This window comes from Ahaetulla prasina, chromosome 4 (genome assembly GCF_028640845.1).
Source record: "Ahaetulla prasina isolate Xishuangbanna chromosome 4, ASM2864084v1, whole genome shotgun sequence".
NCBI classification, from domain to species: domain Eukaryota; kingdom Metazoa; phylum Chordata; class Lepidosauria; order Squamata; family Colubridae; genus Ahaetulla; species Ahaetulla prasina.
In genome coordinates, this window is record NC_080542.1 from 29,726,007 (window position 1) to 29,751,257 (window position 25,251).

Sequence of the window (25,251 nt, forward strand, 5' to 3'; positions counted from 1 at the left end):
TCAGTCTTAGAGCTGACAGTTAATATTATTTTAAAAATTTATCATTTGTTCCTGATTCTGAAAGGGACTTGGTAAAGGACTGTATGATAAAGTGGGCACAAAATTTTCAGGAGCCAATATTATTTCCAATAATATTTCCAATATTATTGGAAACTTGGGGAAAAAATTGGGTTAGAAATGTTAAATTCACGCAGGCACAGAATTTGAGGGAAAATTTTTATAAAATGTTTTATAGATGGCATTTAGATCCTAAGAAATTATCGTGTATGTATCCAGATATGCAAGCAAAATGTTGGAGATGTAATTGTGATGATGCTACATATTTTCATATTTGGTGGACTTGTAAGGATATAAAGGCCTTTTGGATAAAAATTTGGTGGATTTTACAAAATGTTTTGAAAAAGAAGATAAAGTTCCTGCCGCAATTTTTCCTGTTGGGAATTATTACGGATTGTACAGTAATTGAGACTAAATTGATTTTAAATCTAATAGCAGCAGCAAGATTACTAATAGGACAATATTGGAAGAAAAAAGAAGTACCTACAATAGAAAAATGGATATTGAAAGTTGCCAATTTGGCTGAGATGGTGAAAATATCAGCCTTTTTGAAAGACAATATGCAAGAAAGATACTTAAAGGAATGGAAAAAATGGATTGACTATATTCAAAGTAGATATCAGACTAAGAGTTATCAGACTGCTTTTGAATGATTATGATGTATTATTCTTGATTGTTTTCGGGGGAAGTTAGGAACTGATGAGAATTGTAGGAGTATAATTATGTTGGGATGAAAATTTTTTAGCATATGTTTGTTTTATTTTTAACTATACCTTGTGCTCGTTCCGGGAAGTCGGGGGGGGGGGGGAAGGGGGTTGTGAAGGGAGGGGGGAGGGGAGGGGGGGAAAGGGGGAAAATTTTCTGTAAAACTTTTTGAATTAAAAAAAAATCATTTGTTCCTATGTTGCTATTTTCATTGTATCCATTTATAAAACATGTCAAGCATGTTCAAGCTTTCACATGATATAAATTGATTTATTTGTTTATAATTTATCACTTATTTGTTTATTATTTCTTTATAATAACCGCTCTATAGATGGTTCACTTTCTTATATGTTTCATCTTAATTTGGCGCACCTGGAGGAGATGAATACTCATGTGCAAATGCTGTTGTTGATTTTAGTTCGGCATTGAACACAATTATTCCTCAGCATTTGGTGAACAAACTGGGTCTATTAGGTTTTAATAGGGTTTTTTTTAATGTAACTGGATACTTGATTTCCTTACTGATAGGCCACAGTTTTTGCAAGTTAGAAGGAAAGTTTCCAATTCCATCTCCCACAGGAGATGTGTATTTAGCCTGTTAACTTTCACCTTGATGACCATAACTGCTGTGGTAAGACTGCTATGAATCGTATTGTGAAGTATGCAGATGACACAGCAGTGGTAGGGCTTCTTGGGAATGACAATGAAGATTCTTATAAGGAGGAGATGAAGGCTCTGGTCAGAGGTGGGATGCTGCTGGTTCATACTGGTTCAGGCAAACTGGTTGTTAAGATTCTGCACAGTTTGGTGAACTGGCAAATCCCACCAGTGGCTGGCCCCGCCCCCACTCGTTTTTTGGGCTGTTTTCCAGGCTGTTTTCCAGGCCATTTTTTTGGGCCAAAAAACAGCCTGAAAATGGGGGGAGTGGGGGCAGCCAATGATGGCTGAATCCTACCTTGCTTTTGAGGTGAGTGGCTGGGAAGCGGGGCTAGGTGTGATGAATGATGTCACCCACCCAGTCACATGACCAACCACCCATGCCTACCCAGCCAGAGAACTGGTTGTTAAGTTATTCAAGTCCCACCACTGGCTCTGGTGGACAGGTGCAATAAAAATAACCTGGTTTTAAATGTTAACAAAACAGAGGAGATCATTGTTGATTTTATAAAGAGCTGGCATAGTCCTACTCCACTTTGTCTCAAGGCTGCAGCTATGGAGGTGGTCAATCTGACTTGGTCTTTTCATACATTATTAAGCATGCAAACCAGCATTTGCATTTCTTGCATCAGATGAGGATAGCACATCTTTTTCCTTCTGTCCTGGTGACTTTTTACAGAGGCATGATTGGGAGCATTTTAACAAACTGCATCACTGTTTGGTTTGGTGGTAGCAGTGCCTAAGATGGGATGCCCATATAAATGTCTCCAAACAATTCACTGCACTGTTGAAAATGCAATCATGCACAAGGACATATTACCACATATGGTAGGCATGTCCCAAAGCAAGAGATTACTGTCTTAAAATTAAAAAATGGTTGGAGGAAATGACTGGGGAAAAACAGATATGAAACCGGAATTATTTTTGTTAGGGATTATAAAACAAAAAATGACTAAAGAAATTCAATACCTCATACTCCACATAATTATGGCCACTAGAATTTCATTTGCCCAAAACTGGAAGCAACAATATACTCCAACAACACAATAATTATAAAAAAGGTGCTGAAGTATGCAGAAGCAGATAAATTAATGATGGAACTTAAGGACAGAGAGGAAATGATTTATTATGAAATATGGAACATATGGTATGATTGGCTGGAAAAGAAATTGAAAAATAATGGACAGTGTATAGTAAAAGAGAAGATACTATAATGAAATGTAATATTTAATGTGTAGTAGGTAGTATATAAAATGCATTAATTATATAAATATGTAACAAACAAAATACATATGTATATAATGTATATAATTGGCCGAAAGATAGCGGATATTACTAAAAATGCTGGTATTGAAAAGCTGTAAAAATGTAATTATGATTTAAGGATGAAAATGTTGAATAAAAACAATTAAAATAAATAAATAGTGATATGGAGAGCTGAGAAGATTATAGGAAGCTCACTTCCCGTTATTCAGAATACTGCTTATAATCACTATGTGCTTAGAGCTTGAAGTGTTGTTTTAGATCCCACACACCCAGGCTATGATCTGTTTCTTTTGTTCCCCTCTGGAAGGAGGTTTCGAAGTATCTATAGCAGAACAACTAGATTCTATAACAGCTTAGACTCTATTTCCTTATAAGGGTGCCGGGAACTTTTGAAAGGCTTTCCAAGGGTGCCTCAAACAAGAAAAGGTTGGGAACCACTGGCTTAGTTCCTTGTGCCATCCATCTTGTAAATTCACAACATTTTTTTGGTCATGTATATGTATACATTCAAACTAGACTGTGATGTTTCCCTGTGTCATATATGTGCATGTATGTGGGTATATGCACAGTGGTAATATTTGATGATCCATGTCTAGGCACTATTATTATTATTATTTATTCAATTTTTATACCACCCTTCTCCCAAAGGACTCAGGGCGGTGTACAGCCAAGATAAAACAAAACGATACAAAAATATACAATTAAAATACAAATTAAAAAACTTATTATATAGTTGGCCTAAAAACTTTAAAAATATATAAAACTAAAAACCCCATTAAAATTAGTAATAAATTTAAAACCAATACAATTTAGGCCAGCCCCGCGCGAATAAATAGATGTGTTTTCAATTCACGGCGGAAGGTCCGAAGGTCAGGTATTTGGTGTAAACCCAGGGGAAGTTCGTTCCAGAGGGTGGGAGCCCCCAGAGAGAAGGATCTTCCCCTGGGGGCCGCCAGCCGACATTGCTTGGCGGACGGCACCCTGAGAAGTCCCTCTCTGTGAGAGCACACGGGTCGGTGGGAGGCATGAGGTAACAGCAGGCGGTCCCGTAAGTACCCAGGCCCTAAGCCATGGAGCGCTTTAAAGGTAGTAACCAAAACCTTAAAGTGCACCCGAAAGGCCACAGGTAGCCAGTGCAGTCTGCGCAGGAGCGGTGTTACACGGGAGCTACGCGAAGCTCCCTCTATCACCAGCGCAGCTGCATTCTGGACTAACTGAAGCCTCCGGGTGCACCTCAAGGGGAGCCCCATGTAGAGAGCATTACAATAATCCAAGCGAGAGGTAACGAGCACATGAGTGACTGTGCACAAGGCATCCCGATCAAGGAAGGGGCGCAACTGCTGAACCAGGCGAACCTGGTGGAAGGCCCTCCTGGAGACGGCCGTCAAATGATCTTCAAACAACAGCCGTTCATCCAGGAGAACACCTAAGTTGCGCACCCTATCCTTTGGGGCCAATAACTCGCCTCCAACAGTCAGCTGTGGCTGTAGCTGACTGAATCGGGGTGCCGGCATCCACAGCCACTCCGTCTTGGAGGGATTAAGCTTAAGCCTGTTTCTCCCCATCCAGACCCGTACGGCTTCCAAACACCGGGACAGCACTTCAACAGCTTCATTGGGGTGGCCCGGGGTGGAAAAGTACAGCTGAGTATCATCAGCGTACAGCTGGTATCTCACCCCAAAGCCACTGATGATCTCACCCAACGGCTTCATATAGATGTTGAACAGAAGGGGCGAGAGAATCGACCCCTGCGGCATCCCACAAGTGAGGCACCTCGCGGCCGACCTCTGCCCCCCTGTCAACACCGTCTGCGACCGGTCGGAGAGATAGGAGGAGAACCACCGATACACGGTGCCTCCCACTCCCAATCCCCCCAACCGGCGCAGCAAGATACCATGATCGATGGTATCAAAAGCCGCTAAAAGATCTAATAGGACCAGGGCAGAGGAATAACCCCTGTCCCTGGCCCTCCAGAGATCATCCACCAACGTGACCAAAGCTATCATGTCATCCCATTACAGACTACAAACAATCTTTTTTCTTTTATCTGGGATTCAATCTTGATTTTAAAGTAATGTGAATCCAATCAAATTTTGTTCATAATCTGAGCTGCATCTATCTATCTATCTATCTATCTATCTATCTATCTATCTATCTATCTATCTATCTATCTATCTATCCATCTATCTATTTATCTATCTATCTCTGTCTGTCTGTCTGTCTCTCTCATCATCATCTGTAAGAAATAAAGGAAAATATTTTTTTTGTTTATTACTATCTTCTCTTTATTAATTGTTCTTTATTGTTCAACTCTGGCCTAACAATAATTATGTAACATTTGGGGAAATAAATGCAGACCAACAATCCAGCACTAGAGGCCAAAATGGAAAAAATCTCCACAGCCACCATGTATTTGGCTTTAGTGCTCAGATAGGATGGAACAAAAGAGATCCATACACTGCAGAAGATCAACATGCTGAATGTGAGACATTTGGCCTCATTGAAACTGCTGGGGAGATTCCTAGAGAAAAATGCTACTGTGAAACTGGCAGCTGCCAAAAAGCCCATGTAGCCCAGGACACAGTAGAACATGGTAGATGAGCCTTCATTGCACTGCAGTATGATTTCCTCAATTTCTGAATGAGTGTCAGTATCAAGGAAAGGAGGAAATGTGAAGAGCCATATAATGCAGATGGCTGCTTGAATCAGGGAACCAGAAAGAATAATGGAGGTGGCCAGACTTCTTCCCACCCAATTCCTCATCCTGGATCCTGGCTTGGTGGCCATGAAAGCCAGAACCACAGTGATGGTTTTTGCCAGCACAGAAGACACAGCCACTGAGAAGATGATGCCAAAGCTAATTTGTCGAAAGAGACATATAATATTTCCAGGTGCAACAAGGAACTGCAGTGAGCAAAGGAAGCAGAGAAGGAGGGAGATGAGCAGAACATAGGAGAGATTTCGATTATTAGCCTTGATGATGGGAGTATGGTGATACTTCAAAAATGTTGCCAGCACCACAAGTGTACAGAGAGAGAGAAAAAATACCAGAGTGACTAAAGCTATTCCCATTGGTTCTTCATAGGACAAAAAAACCACTTTCTTTGGAAGACACGAATGTTGGAGCTTATTTGGATATTGATCTTCTGGGCACTTTGAACAGTCAGCCATATCTAGAAATTAAGGATATACATTTATATATGTTATATAATGATAGTATTCTTAGTTTGACTACATAGTTTGTTTCTGGAAGCAAGTCTGGCTCTGATATCATCCAACTGACTTTCTATTATTGTATTTGGTACATAAGGGAACACACGATTATATGGGAATTCTATGTTACTGGATGTATTTATTTATGACTTCACTTCAAGTTGCTTATTTATAATTCATGCATTACATTGGGGAAATTTATGTAACATTTGGGAAAATATATGCAGACCAATGAGGTGTCTTAGTGTATTTCTTTATTTTTATTATTATGTCAATATTTTACAAGGTCTTCTAGAGAACATTAATGAAGTTAATATGAATAAAACTAAATATAAGAGAAGTCAGATACTCAAATAGTTTATCTGTAATACTCTTCAATGTTTATATTTTTGTATGATGAAATAAAATTAAAGGTCAGGTTCATGACTACAAGGTTTCCTGAAGTAAAGGAAGAAAGGCATTCCTTATTTTCCTTACATTAAACATTTCTGAAGCTTTCTGAATCAAATGGGGTAAGAAGGTGGAGAGATTTATTGTTTAGAAGAGCAGATTGCAATTACAATGTAAGAAAAACTAAATGTTTTTCAGATGGCCCTCATTTAACCACTGCATTGGATAGTAATTGCTCACAGTTACCATGGTGATAAAAAGAAGTTTGTGACTAACGTAGGGGTGAAATGTACTTACCTTTTCTATTGGTTTGCTGATGTGCACATGTCTGTGTGCGCACCATCATCTGTGCATGCGCAAAGCCTTCTGCATATGCCAGATGGTCAAAACTGGGACATGACAACAGAGTGCAGTGTTCAACCACTGGCGCTACCGGTTCTTCGAACTACCCACTGCTGGTGCTTCCAGCTCCCATGAGCTAGATAGAGCTGGCATCATTTCACCCCTGGACTAAAGCCCACATTAACAACCTTTGAAGAATCTCTTTCAGTCATTTGTTGTTCAGTCATCACTGTTAGTTAGTATTGGTTGTCCTGTGCCTGGCAATAAGTCCTGCCATCACAGAGCAAAGAGATTGCCTGAAGATCCTGAGATTTTAATAATAATAATAACAGAGTAGGAAAGGACCTTGGAGGTCTTCTAGTCCAACCCCCTGCCCAGGCAGGAAACCTTACACCACTTCAGACAAATGGTTATCCAACATCTTCTTAAAAACTTCCTGTATTGGAGCATTCACAACTTCTGGAGGCAAGTTGTTCCACGGATTAATTGTTCTAACTAACTGTCACTCTTTCTAGAGTCTCAACATCTTTTTTACATCGTGGCGACCAAAACTGGATGCAATATTCCAAGTGTGGCCTTACCAAGGCATTATAAAGTGGCACTAACACTTCACATGATCTTGATTCTATCCCTCTGTTTATGCAGCCCAGAACTGTGTTGGCTTTTTTTGTTTTGTTTTTCTTCACAGTGTAGCACTTCTCTAATAAATGCTAACCACAACAAACTGAGCTTTATATCTTCCTTTCAAAGTAAATTCCCCATTATGTACTGGCTTATGTCTCGCTATCACTTATTGCCCAATGAACATAAATACAAACATCAAGTTTCTTCCCAAATATCCCAGCACTCGGATAAGCATTCCAAAGAGAGGGGAATGGAGAAAAAGGGCCACAAATAATCCTTGTTTAATAACTACCTACTTTAACAATTCTTCACAGTTATTAGAATAATGAAAATGCAACTTTGTGGTCAATTCTTGCATTTAAGAAACCTTAACTCTGTCAGAAGTCTTTCTTTCAATGGGTTGAGGAATCTATCTTTATTGAAAGGTTTGAAATATATTAACAAGTAAAGAAAACAAGTCAGGTGCCATAATTATATGCTCATGGATCTGCCCAGGGTAATTTGTGGAACCATCAGTCAATTTGGTTTACAAGGTCTCTTACCAGGGGTGAAATCTAAAAATTTTCCCTACCAGTTCTGTGGACATGGCTTAATTGGTGGACATGGCTTAGTGGTCAGATGACTGGGTGGGCGCGGCCAATAATAATAAATAATAAAAACAATAAATAAAGTACACAAAACAATAAGAGGTACCAAAAACCAACTTCCACACTTTACACACACACACAACACAACACAAAACAACTGACTCACACACAATGTATAAGCGACTGCACCTCACCCTACATGGCCCCTGCAACAAGCTGGAACCTCACACAGCCACAAAAAGCCCCAAAACCAACTTTCATACTTTACACACACACAACACAACACAACACAACTGACTCACACACACATACAAAATGCCACATACAGCTTTGTGAGATTTTGTGTGTTTATGTAGTTAGAGAAACACTACAGAAACACACCAAATTTCAGAAAGCTGCACAAATATCTTATTATTTTATTTTATTTATATTTTTAGATAAAAGCAGCTAAATTTAAAACATTCTTAACTTTAAGCTTCCTTAACTTTAAAACTTCCTCAATTGCTATGTCTAAAAAAAAAATAAAACTCCTAAAAAAAAACCCAATTAACTATTTTTTTAAAGCGCCCCCCCCCCTACTTACTTCAAGGGAAAAGGCAGGAAGATTGAGTTGCTCACTGATGAGATAGAATAGAATAGAATATAGAATATTTTTATTTATAGACCGCCCTTCTCCCGAAGGACTCAGGGCGGTGTACAGCCAGGAATAAAATACAGAAAGAAAACAACAATCCAAAACTAAAAACAACCCTTAAAAAACCTACTCGATATGGCTACTTATAGATAAAATATTAACAGAAATATTTTAAAATTTACAGAAAATTTAAAACCCATAAAATCAATTCGATAATTTAAAATTTAAGCGAGTCCAGCAAGAGATATATTGCAGGCAGGCAAATTCAGTTGCCAGCTGATGCAATTGACTGCAGCAGCCAAAGCAAAGCTGGAATAGAGACCGAAAGAAGCAGGAAGCTGCCAAGTAGGCAAGTGGGGACCAGGCAATTGGGTGGGCATGGGGGGGGGATTTTTGCTACCGGTTCTCCGAACTACCTGCCCCCATTGCTACTGGATTGCCTGATCCAGTCCAAACCGGGAGCATTGTACCCCTGTCTCTTACCCTTCTGGCTTGACATTTTCTCTTTGGGACATCGAAGGCAATCATAGCAGCAAAATGGTTTCTCTTCCTGCTTTCTCTTGAAATAACCAGGGGGGCAGCTGTCAGTACACACTGATATAGGTAGGGTCTGCCCAATAAATGAAAGAAGGAAAATGTTAGCATTCAGTCATGGATTTTGAAACAATAAAGGAAAATCATGGTTGACCAATATTTTGCAAATAAAGAATGCAAATTGTAAGGATTTGGGATATTTTTTCATCAACTCCATCATTAAAACTACTAAATATTGAATAATTTTTTACATTTTACCAGTTTTATAGGTATACTTGTGTAATTCCAAATTGGGAGATATGTTACATAAGACCATTCTCCAAAGGTGAAAGTACTTCAACAGAACTCCAGAAAAAGTGAAAACTTTTTTGAAGACACTGAAACATATATACTCTTATTGTTGGACAATGCAAAACTTTTATATAAAATGAAGAAGGAATTAGGCAGCCAGTAGCCCATTGGGTCATTATTCAGATATATTTCATTTCCTAAACAAAGAATGACCACAAAAAGGGGCATCCTTCCTGTCAAAGACTACTTCAGCTTCAATCGCAACAAGACACGAGCACACAATAGATTTAAACTTAAAGTGAACCGCTCCAATCTTGATTGCAGAAAATATGACTTCAGAAACAGAGTTGTTAATGCCTGGAATGCACTACCAGACTCAGTGGTCTCATCCCAAAAACCTCAAAGCTTTAACCTAAAACTGTCTACTGTTGACCTCACCCCATTCCTAAGAGGTCTGTAAGGGGCATGCATAAGAGCACCAGCATGCCTACCGTTCCTGTCCTAATGTTCCCTTTGATTGTATCCAATTAGTATAGTTATTTCATGCTTATACTTATATATACTGTTGTGTTTGATAAATAAAATAAATAAATATAAAATTAAATCAAATCAAAGGGCAAAAAAAAGCAGTGGGAGTGATTGCTTTTTCTTGTGAAAACTGGTAGGGACCATCAAAAATCTCCCTTGTTTCCTTCATTTCTCCCCTCCTCTCCCCCTCCTTTCCTAGCAGGCAAGTAAGTGACTGCTGCTAGGTTGGGAAAGGAATGACTAATTGTGAAACTGGCTGGGAAAGTGTCACTGAATATTTGAAGATGAGGCTAGTGTGACTGCAGCAGTATTCAGCAATGTAGCAGCAGCCAGTAGGACTAAAGCTGCCACAACTTTCCAATATTTCAGTTCCTCAGGACACATGGTTTCCAGGTTTTGCACATATTCTGTAACTTAGCCCATTTGTGGTAGCTTGGTTCAAAAATTGTTGCACTATGATGGTCTGTTTTGCCTCACATGATACATGATGTCATGATAACAAGAATCTTAGTATTCTTATACATACATTATACATACTGCAAAGTTTCTGACCCAACATCACCCAATTGGCTTCATTTCTAAAACAGGACTTCTGGCTTAACTCTTTTCACCAGAATGGCTTCTCTACAATAATATAGGTATGAAAACTTCATACATATTCTTTGTCGTTTTTTAAGCTTGATAGCAACATATTCTTGCAAAACAAATACTGCTTTATGTAATCAGTTAGATATCCACTTTTCAGAAATTTTCAGTTCTTACCTTACTGATAATTTCTCTTTAAATATTAAATGAGACAGAGCTATTTTCATATCATCCAATCATTTCAAACAAAATTAACTATCTTCAGAACATACTTGATTGAAAGTGCTAGGCCAGGTGATGGCTTCCTCATGAATGGTGAACATTTGGTCTTCAGCAGCCCAGGGATCCAGCTTTCCAACTTTTATTCGATGTAAGGACTGGTTGGGGAATATGACCCAGTTCTCAAGATCCAGTCCTGTAACTAATTCTCGATTTTCATTAAAAGAAATTTCATCGCCAACACTGTTATTAAATGAGACTCTCTTCAAAAAGAAGTGAAGCTGAATATGGAAAAATATGCAAAAACTCTCAAAGTTCTATATATGGTACAGTACTATGGGGTATCATATCCATCTTTTTATTTGAACTATTTTTCATATGTGACAGACTGCTCCTACTCTAATATGCTAGTGTCTCGCTCAAGAATTTATTGTATATCTGTCAACCTTGATCCAAAAAGAAATCTGTTATACACTAACTTTCAATAATTAAAAGTAACCCAGCCCAAGAATATACATATATTAAAAACTGTGACTTAGAAACAGAATAATAAATATTGATGCCTTATAATGTTATACATTTCATTCATAGGTGAATTTAATTGATCTTTTTGGCTCTGATTCCTCTTAAAGTATGGATTTTTGAAAGCATGATCCTTGTCTTATATAGTATGGATGGGATTGCCAAATATTCTTTGACTCATCTAAATCAGGGATCCTCAACCCATAGTCCATGGACTGGCACTGATTCACAGCATGCCAGAAACTGCACCATGTGTACAAGCAAAGCCCTATCTATAGGATGCAGTCAGCACACAAAATCATGCCCTTCCAGTCCGTGGAAAAACCTCTCTCCATGGAACTGGTCCCTGGTGCCCAAAAGGTTGGGGGAAGCTGATCTAAAGATGTTTTTAAGTTGATCAAGCAGATTTTGTAACTCTAAAAAAAAACTCTGCAGTAAATAATTCTTATATATGTCTTGGTGGGCAAGAAGATATAGGTAACACATACACAGTATGTTTACAATGTATAACCTACCAGAAAGGCAGCTACACAGTAATTGAGCTGGGATGTTCGAAGCATGAAAAACATTAAAATTTAAAAATTTAAAAAAAGAGAGTTGTAAAAGACAAAACCTACCCAACATATGCATCTACTGCTCTCTGTGATGAAGAGGCTGTTAGAAAACCAGTGCAATTCAAATTCTTTTTCCAACATATTTGATTATTCATAAAATTACCTGCCATGGCTGGAGATCCTGAAGACTGTGTTTTCTGCCATTTAACTTTCTCCTACATTGATGGTACAACTCCATGTCATGTAAAGCATGTGCCACAGTATGTACTGCATTGTATATACTATAACTATGACTGGTCATTTTCATTTCAAAAAAATCCCCAGGAAGATTCTCCAATTTCTCATTCCCTGTACAAACATCATCATTTTTCTCATTCCTAGATGGATTTGGAAATGCACAGCCAAATGCTTGCTCCCACACATTTTTGAGAAAACCATCCTCTTTTGAGGAGAAATGGTTTCTTGTTCGGAGAAAATTTTGGAATCCCTCAACTTCATTTGAATAAGCTGCAAATGTCAATGCACCATGGAAGCCTTGGATATCCCAGCTCTTATGATAAAAGAATGATGCAAGATCCTCTTTGAAAGCCATAATCCACACCTTACCTTTAGGCTTTGTAGAAATCATTTCTATTTCAGGTAGACGTAACAACCATCTTAAGTGTAGAAGATTCTTATCACTGACTACTATAGCATTGGCTTTGCTGTTAACATAAATGTGAAAGCTTTTGACAAGCCATTTCAAACCATCAAAAAAATGGTCAAAATAAAGCAGTCTGAATTGTTCCAAGAAGGCAACGCAAATGCCGTAGAAAGGAAAAATTGAAACAATTAGGTGTTGAAACAATGCCTCAAAGCCTTTTGTAAGTACCCCAACCCATGTCCATCTGCAATACAAGAGTAATCGAATAATCCCCATGTAAAATATTTTTTCACTTGGAACCATGTTGTAGTAGAAAGGGGAAAAGCCAGTTGGAAACTATGGAAATTAAAATTATGTAGGTTAAAAAAAATAGAAACACAAAGAAAATGTGTATTCTCTGCAAATTAAATCCTCTGAAGTATGTCAGCATATTTTTCACATAATTTCTATAAAGAAATACTTAGGACCCTATAACTGGACTACATGTTCCATTTATTTCCTTCCAAATCTTTAATACTATGACTATCTAAATTTTGTTCCCTGAATTTGATTTTATTAAAGAGAGTGATATCTGAATCCCTGCTTTGTTCTTATTATTATATGTACTTCCTTAGTTAGGAATCTTTTACTTGATACCAAGTTCAAAAGACCATGGTCAGCATACTACTTGGAAAACTGAAATAAAGCATTATAACGAAATAATAAATAATACAATTTCAAATAAGAACGAGTTTATATACATGGATTATATGTTAAGAAACTATACTCTTTTAAAAAGTTCAAGTTTTTTAAAAAAATTAGCTGCCTTTCTAAAAAAGAAACTGTACAATCTATATTTTGCTTTACCCTATTTCACACTTGTATGAACTGGTATTACTTATGCGCTTCCTGGTACTATATCTCCAAGGAAAGTCCTATCAATTCCTCTTCAAATATCTCTTTTTTCTCCAGTTTATGTGAGCTATTGGGGGGGGGGAGACAAAACATGATAGTGGATCCAACTCTACTCAGTAAGTAAGGACCAACAGTGGAAGAAGGCATTGCCTATGCCTCCTTGAATAACTGAATCAAAGGTAGATATAAATCTAATAATGTCAGAAAACAAAATAAATAAAATTCAGAAATATACATATTTTCTCATCACATGGGCATCTTTCCTGAGAAACTACAGAGCTCCAAGCTCCTACCTAATACACTATTTTTAAAGCTTATTAACCGTCAATTTTTGAAATTTCCCTATCATTATAATAAATTCTTAAATGAGTTCACATTGCTTTATCAGGTTTAAATACATTTTCTTAAGTATACTTCATAGAGTACATAAAATTAAAAATATCTTAAGGTCGTATAATTCCCCCCATCTGAAAAGACAAAGGAAAGTGTGAACAACATATCATTAATGCATCTCACCAATGGGAATTTGCATGGAACTAAAATATTTGCCATATCATAAGAAATTGCAGGATCAGGAGTCCCAACAACTGATATGAGTTTATTCAGGATGCCACACTTGTAGTTGGGAATGAATTGTTTCTGACTAGAGGAAAGTTCCATTGAGGCATGATAGGTGTATTCTCCACCATAACTCTCATAGATATTAAATCCCAAAGTGATATTAGGTAAGAGCTGGAGGTTTTCATTGATCATTTTCACGGCAAATATCATAGTCAAGATATGCTGATAATATTTAATTAAGACTCTGGAAAGGAAATAAGGTTGTGTATCAAATAAAAATTTGCATGAATCAGGGAAATTAAATATCATGAAAAAACAGAAGAAAACTGTATGTCTTATTTACTGATATAAAATATGATGCATTTCCAACTGTACATTATTATTCCTTTGGTTCAATACAACCTTCTGTGCAGTCATTTTACAGGCTAATGCTGTAATTCCTATCCTAAGGGAAGGAACTGGAGGATTGGGAGAGGGATTCCTGTCTTGTCTAAATCTACTAGTCATGAAAAACTGAATGATTAGTTTGATTTTTTAAAATTTAATTTAAGTACGTAGTGTATCTGGGGTTTTTTTTTTTCTTTATCAAGTACAAGAAAATACTTTATAATCTGTAAAATAACATAGCATCATTTAAACTTTTGCTGGGAAAGAATTTTTTTTTATCACAGTAGCCCATTGTGATGCCTAGAATAGCTATACCAAAGAATTTACATAGATTGATATATAAAATAATGTCTTACAAGGAATCAAAGGCAAGCAAATGATGAGGATCTTCCTCAAAACCTTTTATATCTCTGTTTATGAAGACAAAAGAAGTAACGGCACCAATTGTAAGATCACCTGGTTGTAAATAATTGTGAACAATTGGGATAGGATCTTGGATTCTGCAGTTCCTTAACTGAGTTTTACAAGCTATACGTGACAATTGTAGCACAAAGAGAATCAATATCATCATAATTAATAATAACCCCAGTTTGAAAAAGTTTCTCATTTCGATATAATGATTAAGAGTTCCCAAATGTGGACTAAGCTTGAATTGAATCTCTCTCTTCCTCACATGACTTTTATTCTGTAATGAATCTTAAAACATAAATGGTTCTGAAAAATATGTAGCTGACCAATAGTACTTGGCTCTCATTCTTCCAAGTATAATTGGCCAATCAAGACTTTGAGGAGAAGGAAAGTTAATAGTAGTCTTTTTGGTAATTACAATGGTAAGAGAAAATTGCAAGTTTCAAATGGTTAATGAAATACTAATGGTGGATGTGTCAGTAAGCCATTTTATAATGAAAGAAAGTTTTTGTCAGGAAAGGAAAATAGACATGGCAAATATGAGAAAATTCAGGCTTCATTCTAAAGTCAGGAAAAAAATAACCAAAAAATATGTTTCAAACAATAAGAAGGTATAATCATGTCACCTTTTCGCAACATTTTTTTGCTCTTGCAGTTGCCTTCACAGCTGCAGTGAGTTCCTAGGAAAAGTTCTCTTTAGATTAATGAGGTTCTTGCCTATTTCCAAGGGTGAAAATATAAACTATTGCCAATGTTCATATAAACAGGATCTTAAAGCAGAAACTGTGCTCTTGAGATGACAGTTTTGAGTTCCAGTTTCTTTTTAAATTGAGGAAATGTTTTGGTTTGTTTAATCCTTGGCACTGTAAGATTATAATCTAACTAAAAGAAAGTTCTAAACAAGACCCATTAGTGGCATTTTAGGAAAATTGGACATTGACTTGTGAGCAGAATGCTTGGTTAAACATCTCAAGACAATTTACATTTAAATATCCACTTAATATCCATTTAAAGTCCTTCAATCAAATCAAACAGATGGAACTAACATTAATTACAATGACCATTACAATTATCTAGAATGACTAAATATTATTTAAAAATGTGAAAAAAAGGATCTTTCTCTTTTAAAGACTTCTAAAGAAGGAAGATTTCTGATATCCCATTTCTATAAACTAGGAAAAATGACTGAGAAAATCTGATTCCAAATCACCAGATCTTCTGGTAGCACGTGCAAACGGAACAATCCTGGTGATTTTCCATTGCCTGGAAAAATGTACAATATCCGAACTGGGAAGAAATATATATTAGCATACATAAACAAAATGAGCTCTTTATTATTTGTGTTTTCTTTTCTACATGTTATGGAATTTAGGGATTCACAGAGAATTCCTGGGTGAGCAGAACTGGTTTATTACGCAAGGTTCAGTGGCATGTAAGATAAGCAATACTGAACAATGGTGAGAACAGACACAGACATTCTTATACTCTTTCAGGTACCGGAAACAGGTAAGAGAAAAACAAGTTGCTATATATGGTTGTACAGACACTTAACATATCATGATTGGTTATATTATTGACAGCCCCCTGCTGTCCCCTTGTTGCCCCCCTTTGCCCCCCTTGCTGCTGTTCTCAGAAGCTAAATATCTTGTGTCCTATTACTCGCAAAGCTATATAAATTTCCATCAAAGTAAATTTCCTATCGTGCGGTGGTTAGGCTATGTGTGACTTTTTGCTCATGCGGATTCTTCTGACAAACATGTTTTTTTGTCTGTTTCCTATTTTGTCTATCTCCTATAAGTCTTATATTAATGAGAGTGAATTATATATTACACTATTGTACCTTTTTCAGTTTATTTCCATCTTAGTCAATCTCATACATGATCATTGCTATTCCTTGCATATTTCTGCCAACAATGGATGAGAGTTTAAAGCTGTCTCTCTCTCTCACACACACACAACAAAGAACATTTATACATTTTGTCTCTTCCTCAGCCAACTTATGACATTCCCTTTTACCATATTGTCTGAGCCAATAGGATGCCCATGAAGGTATTCCTTCAATTCTGGAAAAACCCAGCAGTCATGTAGTACCTATGTCTGCACTCTCTGACTTAATTTCCTTTCAAGATAGGTAAAGAGTAAAAGCAAGGTTGTTGCATTAACAAATTTATAATATACTGAACATTCAGTTTTAATTTTCCAAAATGGACTGGTGAAATGTCAGAGCAATGTTTGAACATATGAAGGCTTAATACTGATGGGACACTTTGGATATGTAACATTGTTAAAAGTTGCTATAAAGAGTTCATCCTAAAGTAACCTTTTAGATTTGTTAGAAATGTCATCTTCAACTTTGACCTTCTGTAGTAGGCCCATAGCACTTATAGACAAAGTAGGCCCAAAGTACTTATAGACAAATGTTGTTTTTAAACTATTTGTAATTAGTAATTGTCACAGCTAGCTTCATCTCAGAGGAATCTGAGATCATGGTACCTTCTCAGGGAGAACATGGTACCTTCTCAGGGAGAACCCATTTCAAGAAGGTAAACTCCAATCATTCAAGCAGCTGAAGCTGATATGCCCAGCATTCTGTTCTCTGTTCTAAAACTCATGCTCTATTCTAATCCAAACATGAAAAACATGTTCAGACTTTATTACAATTCTTCTGAAAGCATCATCTTGTTGCCAGACATGGCAAATGGATCTATATAGATTTTTTGGACCACCACATTTCCCCTACTGGCATTAATCTGGGCTCTGAGAAGGTGAAAATCCTCCAGAAGTGACAATCTCCACACAAGTCCAAGAACATCAAAGGCCTGCTTGCCTGACGGTTTTTGAAATTTCCTACTAAGTTTTATGGACATCATTATAGAATGAATCACCTGCTGTGCAAAAAGAAACTACATTTCTTCAGGATTGTCAAATTGGTATTTCTAGAAAAAGAAACTCCTGGGACATTTTTTTCCCAAGAGTATAATACTTTACTGAAAAAAACTAAATTGATACATAAGAAGCAAAACCAGCTTTGGATTTCCCACACAAATATGAATATAGTTATTTTCCCCTTTTCCTCTGAATCATCTACAGTCTATTATGCCTGCTGATAACCTCTTGCCCATATCGTCTCATCTTCCTGGGTGACCTAAATCTACCTTTTATTAACTGGGTAACAAATTAATGTACGACTGAACCAATCCATACTACTCTATATAACGCCTTTACAGACCTAGGTCTTGAACAACTAGTAACTAACAATACAAGACTCAACAACCGCCTTGACCTCATCTTTTGCAACAACACAAACTCAAATAAAAGAACCCTTTTCCAACAGTGACCACTGCATGATAGACTTTTGTCTCAATATACACCCCCACATAAATCGTCATAATAATAGTACTCCTAACTACAATTTCAAAAAAGCCAACTATGACCTTATAAACAACAACCTCTCATCGCTTGACTGGCAAAATCTATTCTTATCCTGTATCACTGCTGAAGACCACTACAGAGTTTTCCTACTTGAAATCAATAGAATCATCAAACTATACGTACCACAAATCACCACCAAAAAAAAATAAAATTACCCATATCAATAAAAAAACTTCAATCCAAAAAAAAGTCCTCTGGAGAAAAAACAAAAAGGGCCATGTAGCAAACTTCAAAAACCTCTATAGAAATATTTGCAAAATATCAGATAAAAACTGAATGCACCATTTACCACACAAAGCAAGAAGAAGACCTTCTGCGTACAAATTCCAATCATGCTTTTTATAATTTTGTGAACAATAAACTTAAAGAAACAAGATTCATCCCACCACTAAAAGAATCTAACGGCAAAGAATGTAATGATGAAACAGTTAAAGCAAACCTCTTTAACACATTCTTTGGCTCAGTCTTCATTAACAGTGATGGCACATATCCAACATTCCCCAACCGTACCAACAATGATTACAATGACTTAACATATATAGACTTCATAGAAGATAATGTTGAAAAAGCTCTTCGCAGACTGAAACCATCTTTATCTATTGGGCCTGATGGAATATGTGCATACTTCTTAAAAAAAACTCTCCACTAATATAGCAGAACCCCTAAGCATAATCTTTGATAAAGCTTTCACGACTGGTTCCCTTCCCAAACTTTGGTCTCTAGCCACAGTCATCCCTATCTTCAAAAAAGGAGATCTCAGCCTAGTTGAAAACTACAGACCAATCTCTCTATGCTGCGTCACCTGTAAAGTAATGGAATCTATCATCAACTAGTCCATTACCCTCCACCTTGAAACAAACAACATACTCTCTAATAAAAAATTTGGTTTCAGAAAAAAATTATCATGTAACTTACAACTTCTCCACTGCAAAAACATATGGACTACTAATCTTGATCAAGGCAAAGCAACAGATGCAATCTACATAGACTTCTGCAAAGCTTTTGACTCAGTAGTACACGATAAACTTATATATTGAGTCCCTTAAATCAATCAATTTCAAAAAAGCTTGGTTATGACTGATTGATAAACATTTACTACACTTATTTATTTTAAACTAGAATACTTCCAATAATTTTCTGTTCAACACACATGTCACAAAAGAGTAAACAGAATAATACCAATTGATCAGTGGAAGATATGTGGATAACAGGAGTAAAATTTACCTTATGCTATAACCTCAAAGAGAATTTCTATAAAATGATGTATAGATGGTATTTGTCCCCATATTAATTGGATAAAACATATAAAGGATCTCCAACCAATTGCTGAAAATGTAAGACTCAAATAGGGAACTTTCATCATCTTTGGAGGACTTGTAAAAGACCTAAACAATGTTGGACAAGTAAAGTAGTTCATTTTTTTTAAAATCAATATTCAGTTTAGACCAGAAACCTTTTGGTTAGGGTTTATGGATAAAACAGTTGAAAAATAATGTGGTATTTTATTGTTAAGTATGATAAGAGCAGCACAACTTTTATACACACAACATTGGAAAGATCTATGATACCTGCAATATAGGAATGCTTAATAAAGATGACAGACCTGGTAACAATGACCAGACTAATGCCCTTGTCAGAGAAAATCACCGAAGAAATTCATCTGTAACTGGAAGCCTTTGTGGACTTTTTTCATGAGATGGAGAAAAGTCAAATTTTGATTTATGGATTTGATGACTGTTAAAATTTAAAAAGTGAAAAAAATACTTTAAAAAAATTATTTCCTCCTTTCTATTTAGAAGGGAAATTGACATTTTATTACAGCTTTAAACTAAGAATCTATAGTAAGAATTTGTTATATCCTTAGAAATAGAAGTTGAAAGTTTCTCCCAATATATATTTGTGTTTTTCTTTCTTTTTTGTTATACTTTTTTATACTTCTATTTTATGCTTTTTTTACTCTTTATTCCTTCTATTGATTGTTACTTTGTTGTTTTTTAAGTGCATGACCTGTAAAATGTAATAAAACTATTTATATCGCTAATGATGGACTTTCTATACTAATTCTACATTAGAACATTTCCAGGAATTTTCTTTTCAAGATGTATGCCACAAAAAAGTCCATAGAGTATGAATATCAGTGCTAAAGATAATGGAAATTTAAAAGAAGAAATATTACAAAAGTGAAATAATGGAAATGAAGTGTTTAGGTTTATACTGTTATTATTTTTTGTTTCTTAAGGTTTCCGTAAGGTTTAGCTCATTCCTAAACAAAAGCATTATAAAATGTGATCTTCAACTAAGTCATTTTTTCCTCAAAACCCAAGCTGCTTCCTTAAATAAACATATGCCCTCTTCATTTCTCAGAATTTCAATTTTTATTGAAAAAGGACTAACCAACCAGCCTTTACTCATAAACCAAAAATACCCCAAATTTCTGTTTCCTTCCCAGAGTCAGTGACTTAAAGTTTAGGAACTTTAAAGAAAGGATGCTAAAAGACAGAAATAATAGAAATATGATTCTTTTGTTTGTGTATTATTAATATTTTCTCTTTATTATTGTTCCTACTTTTTAGCTCTGGCAGAACAATAATTATATAACATTTGGGGAAATATATACAGACCAACAATCCAGCATCCAATATAATGCATAATGTTCCTATTTTAATGACCCATGTCCAGGAATGTCATTCCAAACATTTCTAGACTACAAACAACCTTTTTTCTTTTATCTGGGATTCAGTCTTGATTTTTAAGTAATGTGAATCCAATCAAATTTTGTTCATAATCTGAGCTACATCTCTATCTCCCCCTCCTCCTTTTCATCATCATCATCTGTAAGAAATAAAGGAAAATATTTTTTTTGTTTATTACTATCTTCTCTTTATTAATTGTTCTTTATTGTTCAACTCTGGCCTAACAATAATTATGTAACATTTGGGGAAATAAATGCAGACCAACAATCCAGCACTAGAGGCCAAAATGGAAAAAATCTCCACAGCCACCATGTATTTGCCTTTGGTGCTCAGATAGGATGGAACAAAAGAGAGCCACACACTGCAGAAGATCAACATGCTGAAAGTGAGACATTTGGCCTCATTGAAACTGCTGGGGAGATTCCTGGAGAAAAATGCTACTGTGAAACTGGCAGCTGCCAAAAAGCCCATGTAGCCCAGGACACAGTAGAACATGGTAGATGAGCCTTCATTGCACTGCAGTATGATTTCCTCAATTTCTGAATGAGTGTCAGTATCAAGGAAAGGAGGAAATGTGAAGAGCCATATAATGCAGATGGCTGCTTGAATCAGGGAACCAGAAAGAACAATGGATGTGGCCAGTCCTCTTCCCACCCATTTCCTCATCCTGGATCCTGGCTTGGTGGCCATGAAAGCCAGAACCACAGTGATGGTTTTTGCCAGCACAGAAGACACAGCCACTGAGAAGATGATGCCAAAGCTAATTTGTCGAAAGAGACATATAATATTTCCAGGTGCAACAAGGAACTGCAGTGAGCAAAGGAAGCAGAGAAGGAGGGAGATGAGCAGAACATAGGAGAGATTTCGATTATTAGCCTTGACGATGGGAGTATGGTGATACTTCAAAAATGTTGCCAGCACCACAAGTGTACAGAGAGAGAGAAAAAATACCAGAGTGACTAAAGCTATTCCCATTGGTTCTTCATAGGACAAAAAAACCACTTTCTTTGGAAGACACGAATCTTGGAGCTTATTTGGATATTGATCTTCTGGGCACTTTGAACAGTCAGCCATATCTAGAAATTAAGGATATACATTTATATATGTTAATAACGATAGTATTCTTAGTTTGACTACATAGTTTGTTTCTGGAAGCAAGTCTGGCTCTGATATCATCCAACTGACTTTCTATTATTGTATTTGGTACATAAGGGAACACACGATTATATGGGAATTCTATGTTACTGGATGTATTTATTTATGACTTCACTTCAAGTTGCTTATTTATAATTCATGCATTACATTGGGGAAATTTATGTAACATTTGGGAAAATATATGCAGACCAATGAGGTGTCTTTGTGTATTTCTTTATTTTTATTATTATGCCAATATTTTACAAGGTGTTCTAGAGAACATTAATAAAGTTAATATGAATAAAACTAAATATAAGAGAAGTCAGATACTCCAATAGTTTATCTCTAATATTCTTCAATGTTTATATTTCTGTATGATAAAATAAAAATAAAGGTCATGTTCATGAATACAATGTTTATTGAAGTAAAGGAGGAAAGGTATTCCTTATTTTCCTTACATTAAACATTTCTGAAGCTTTCTGAATCAAATGGGGTAGGAAGATTGGGAGATTAACTGTTTAGAAGATGAGATTGCAATTGCAATGTAAGAGAAACTAAATTTTTTACAGATGGCCCTCATTTAACCACTGCATTGGATAATACCATATTTTTCGGAGTATAAGATTCACCTTCCCTCCCCCAAAAAAGAGGATGAAAATTTGGGTGTCTTATACTCCATATGTAGCTTTTTCAAAGCTTTTTTCAGCTCTAACGAGGCACTAGCGAGTGAAGCAATGTCTCTGCATTTTGCCTCATTTTCTCACTGCTGCTTCAGCTCAGCTGTTCCTTAAAAGCTGTTTTTTATCTACAAGCAGGGGATCAAAAACCAGCAAATTAATGTGCTGAAGCTGACCAGACTAAGGACACTAGCCAAATGAATACCTGATAGGCAGATTTTTTTTCTTATTTTCCTCCCCAAAAATTCTGTCTTATACTCCAGTGAGTCTTATACTCCAAAAAATACAGTATTTGCTCATCGTTACCATGGTGATAAAAACTATGTTTGTGACTAAATCCCATATTAACAACCTTTGAAGAATCTCTTTCAGTCATTTATTGGACATCACTGTCAGTTAGTACTGGTTGTCCTGTGCCTGACAAGTCCTTCCATCACAGAGCAAAAAGATTGCCTCAAGATTCTGGGGTTTTATTTTTCTCCACAGTGTAGCACTTCCCTAAGAAATGCTAACCACAACAAACTGAGCTCTGTGGCCAATACTGTCTTCCTTTCAAAGTGAATTCCCCATTGTGTACTGCCTTATGTCTTGCTATCACTTGTTGTCCAATGAACATAAATACATACATCAATTTTCTTGCCAAATATCCCAGCACTCTGATAAGCATTTCAAAGAGATGGGAAATTGAGAAAAAGGGCCACAAGTAATCCTTTTTCAGTGACTGCCTACTTTAACAATTGTTCACAATTATAAGAGTAATGAAAACACAACTTTGTGATCAAAACTTGCATTTAAGATTTTTAAAACCCTTAACTCTGTCAAAAGTCTTCCTTTCAATTGGTTGAGGAAGTCTTTGTTGAAAGGTTTGAAATCTATTAACAAGTAAAGAAAACAAGTCAATTTGGTTCACAAGGTCTCTTACCCTTCTGGCTTGACATTTTTTCTTTGGGACATCGAAGGCAATCATAGCAGCAAAATGGTTTCTCCTCCTGCTTTCTCTTGAAATAACCAGGGGGGCAGCTGTCAGTACACACTGAAATAGGTAGAGTCTGCCCAATAAATGAAAGAAGGAAAATATTAGCATTCAGTCATGGATTTTGAAACAAATGGAAAATCATGGTTGACCAACATTTTGCAAATAAAGAATGCAAATTGTAAGGATATAGGATTTTTTCCCCATCAACTTCATCATCAAAACCACTGAATAATGAATATTTTTTTACATTTTACCAATTTTATAGGTATCCGTGTGTATTCCAAATTTGGAGATATTTTACATAAGACCATATATATACTTATGTAGGGGCAGTCATGCACCACACAGGTTATGTAGATAGTAAACACAAGGTCAATCAAAATGGACTCAACTGTCTATACACCAATGCACAGAGTATGAGGAATAAACAGGGTGAATTAGAAATTCAAGTAAATGAGGGCAGATATGATATTGTTGCCCTTACGGAAACTTGGTAGGATGAAACTGACAAATGGAACTTACAGCTAGAGGGATATAAATTATTTAAAAGTAATGGACCAAATAAAAGAGGAGGTGGAGTTGCACTATATATAAGAAATAACTACATCTCTATAGAAATAGAGCACAACAATGATGAAAATTATCTTGAATGCATTTGGGTCAATATTAAAGGGAGGGAAAATGATATTGCCATAGGCATATACTATAGGCCACCCAACCAAACAGAGGAAGTAGATGAACTTTTTGCTAGTCAGCTAACTAAGGTATGTAGGAAGCACATTACAGTAGTAATGGGGGATTTTAACTACCGTGACATCAACTGGGAGACAAACTCTGCACTAAGTGGAAAATCCAACAGGTTCCTAACAAACCTAGCAGACAACTTTGTTTCCCAAAAGTAGAGAAGGCAACAAGGGGATCAGCCATATTGGACTTAATTCTCACTAACAGAGATGAAATGATAGAAGGTGTTCAAGCTACAGGAACCTTGGGGGCAAGGGCCTCTGTGGCTCAGACTGCTAAGACAGTCTGTTATTAACAGCAGCTGCCTGCAATTACTGCAGGTTCTAGTCCCACCAGGTCCAAGGTTGACTCAGCCTTCCATCCTTTATAAGGTAGGTAAAATGAGGACCCAGATTGTTGGGGGGGCAATAAGTTGACTTTGTATATAAATATACAAATAGGATGAAGACTATTGCTTGACATAGTGTAAGCCACCCTGAGTCTTCGGAGAAGGGCAGGATATAAATGCAAATAAATTTTTTTTTTTAAAAAAGTGATCACGCAATATTGGAATTCAACATAATGCAAACACAAGTAGTAGAACAAAGTCAAACTAGAGTCTTGGACTTTAAGAGAGCTAATTTCAGTAAACTCAGAAAGAGCTTGAGAAGGATTCCATGGATGAGAATCTTCAAGGGGAAACCAACTCAAGAAGGTTGGGAAATTTTGAAAAGTTAGATTATAAAAGCCCAGTCTAGTACAATACCAATGAGGAGGAAAAATAATAGATCTCAAAAGAAACCAGCATGGATGCATAAAGAACTATCTGACAAATTGAAATACAAAAAGGACACATATAAAAAGTGGAAAGAGGGGCAAATAACTAAGGTAGAATATCAGCAAATAGCCTGAGCCTGTAAAGATGAAGTGAGGAAAGCTAAGGCTCACAATGAACAAAGGCTAGCGACAAAAGTAAAAAATAACAAAAAAAGTTTCTTCCAACATGTTAAAAACA

The 25,251-nt window shown here is 36.3% G+C and overlaps 2 protein-coding genes across 2 annotated transcripts in view; both read right to left on the minus strand.

Moving 5' to 3' along the window:
* Nucleotides 1-1,254: 1,254 nt before the first annotated feature.
* On the minus strand, nt 1,255-13,998 carry LOC131198130 (vomeronasal type-2 receptor 26-like). Its single transcript, XM_058182636.1, has 7 exons — nt 13,762-13,998; nt 11,872-12,687; nt 10,686-10,895; nt 8,959-9,085; nt 5,734-5,858; nt 4,997-5,589; nt 1,255-1,279 (listed from the first exon to the last, which is right to left on the minus strand). The coding sequence occupies exons 1-7, from the start codon at nt 13,996-13,998 to the stop codon at nt 1,255-1,257; spliced, it is 2,133 nt and encodes a 710-aa protein (XP_058038619.1).
* A 6,905-nt stretch (nt 13,999-20,903) lies between these two features.
* Nucleotides 20,904-25,251, minus strand: part of LOC131198132 (vomeronasal type-2 receptor 26-like) — a 29,593-nt gene continuing 25,245 nt past the window's right edge. The window contains exons 8-10 of the mRNA XM_058182637.1: nt 23,460-23,586; nt 21,678-21,802; nt 20,904-21,533 (exon numbers count right to left, since the gene is read on the minus strand). Of these exons, the coding sequence (XP_058038620.1) occupies nt 20,904-21,533; nt 21,678-21,802; nt 23,460-23,586 (882 nt within the window). The remainder of the gene's footprint in view (nt 21,534-21,677; nt 21,803-23,459; nt 23,587-25,251) is intronic.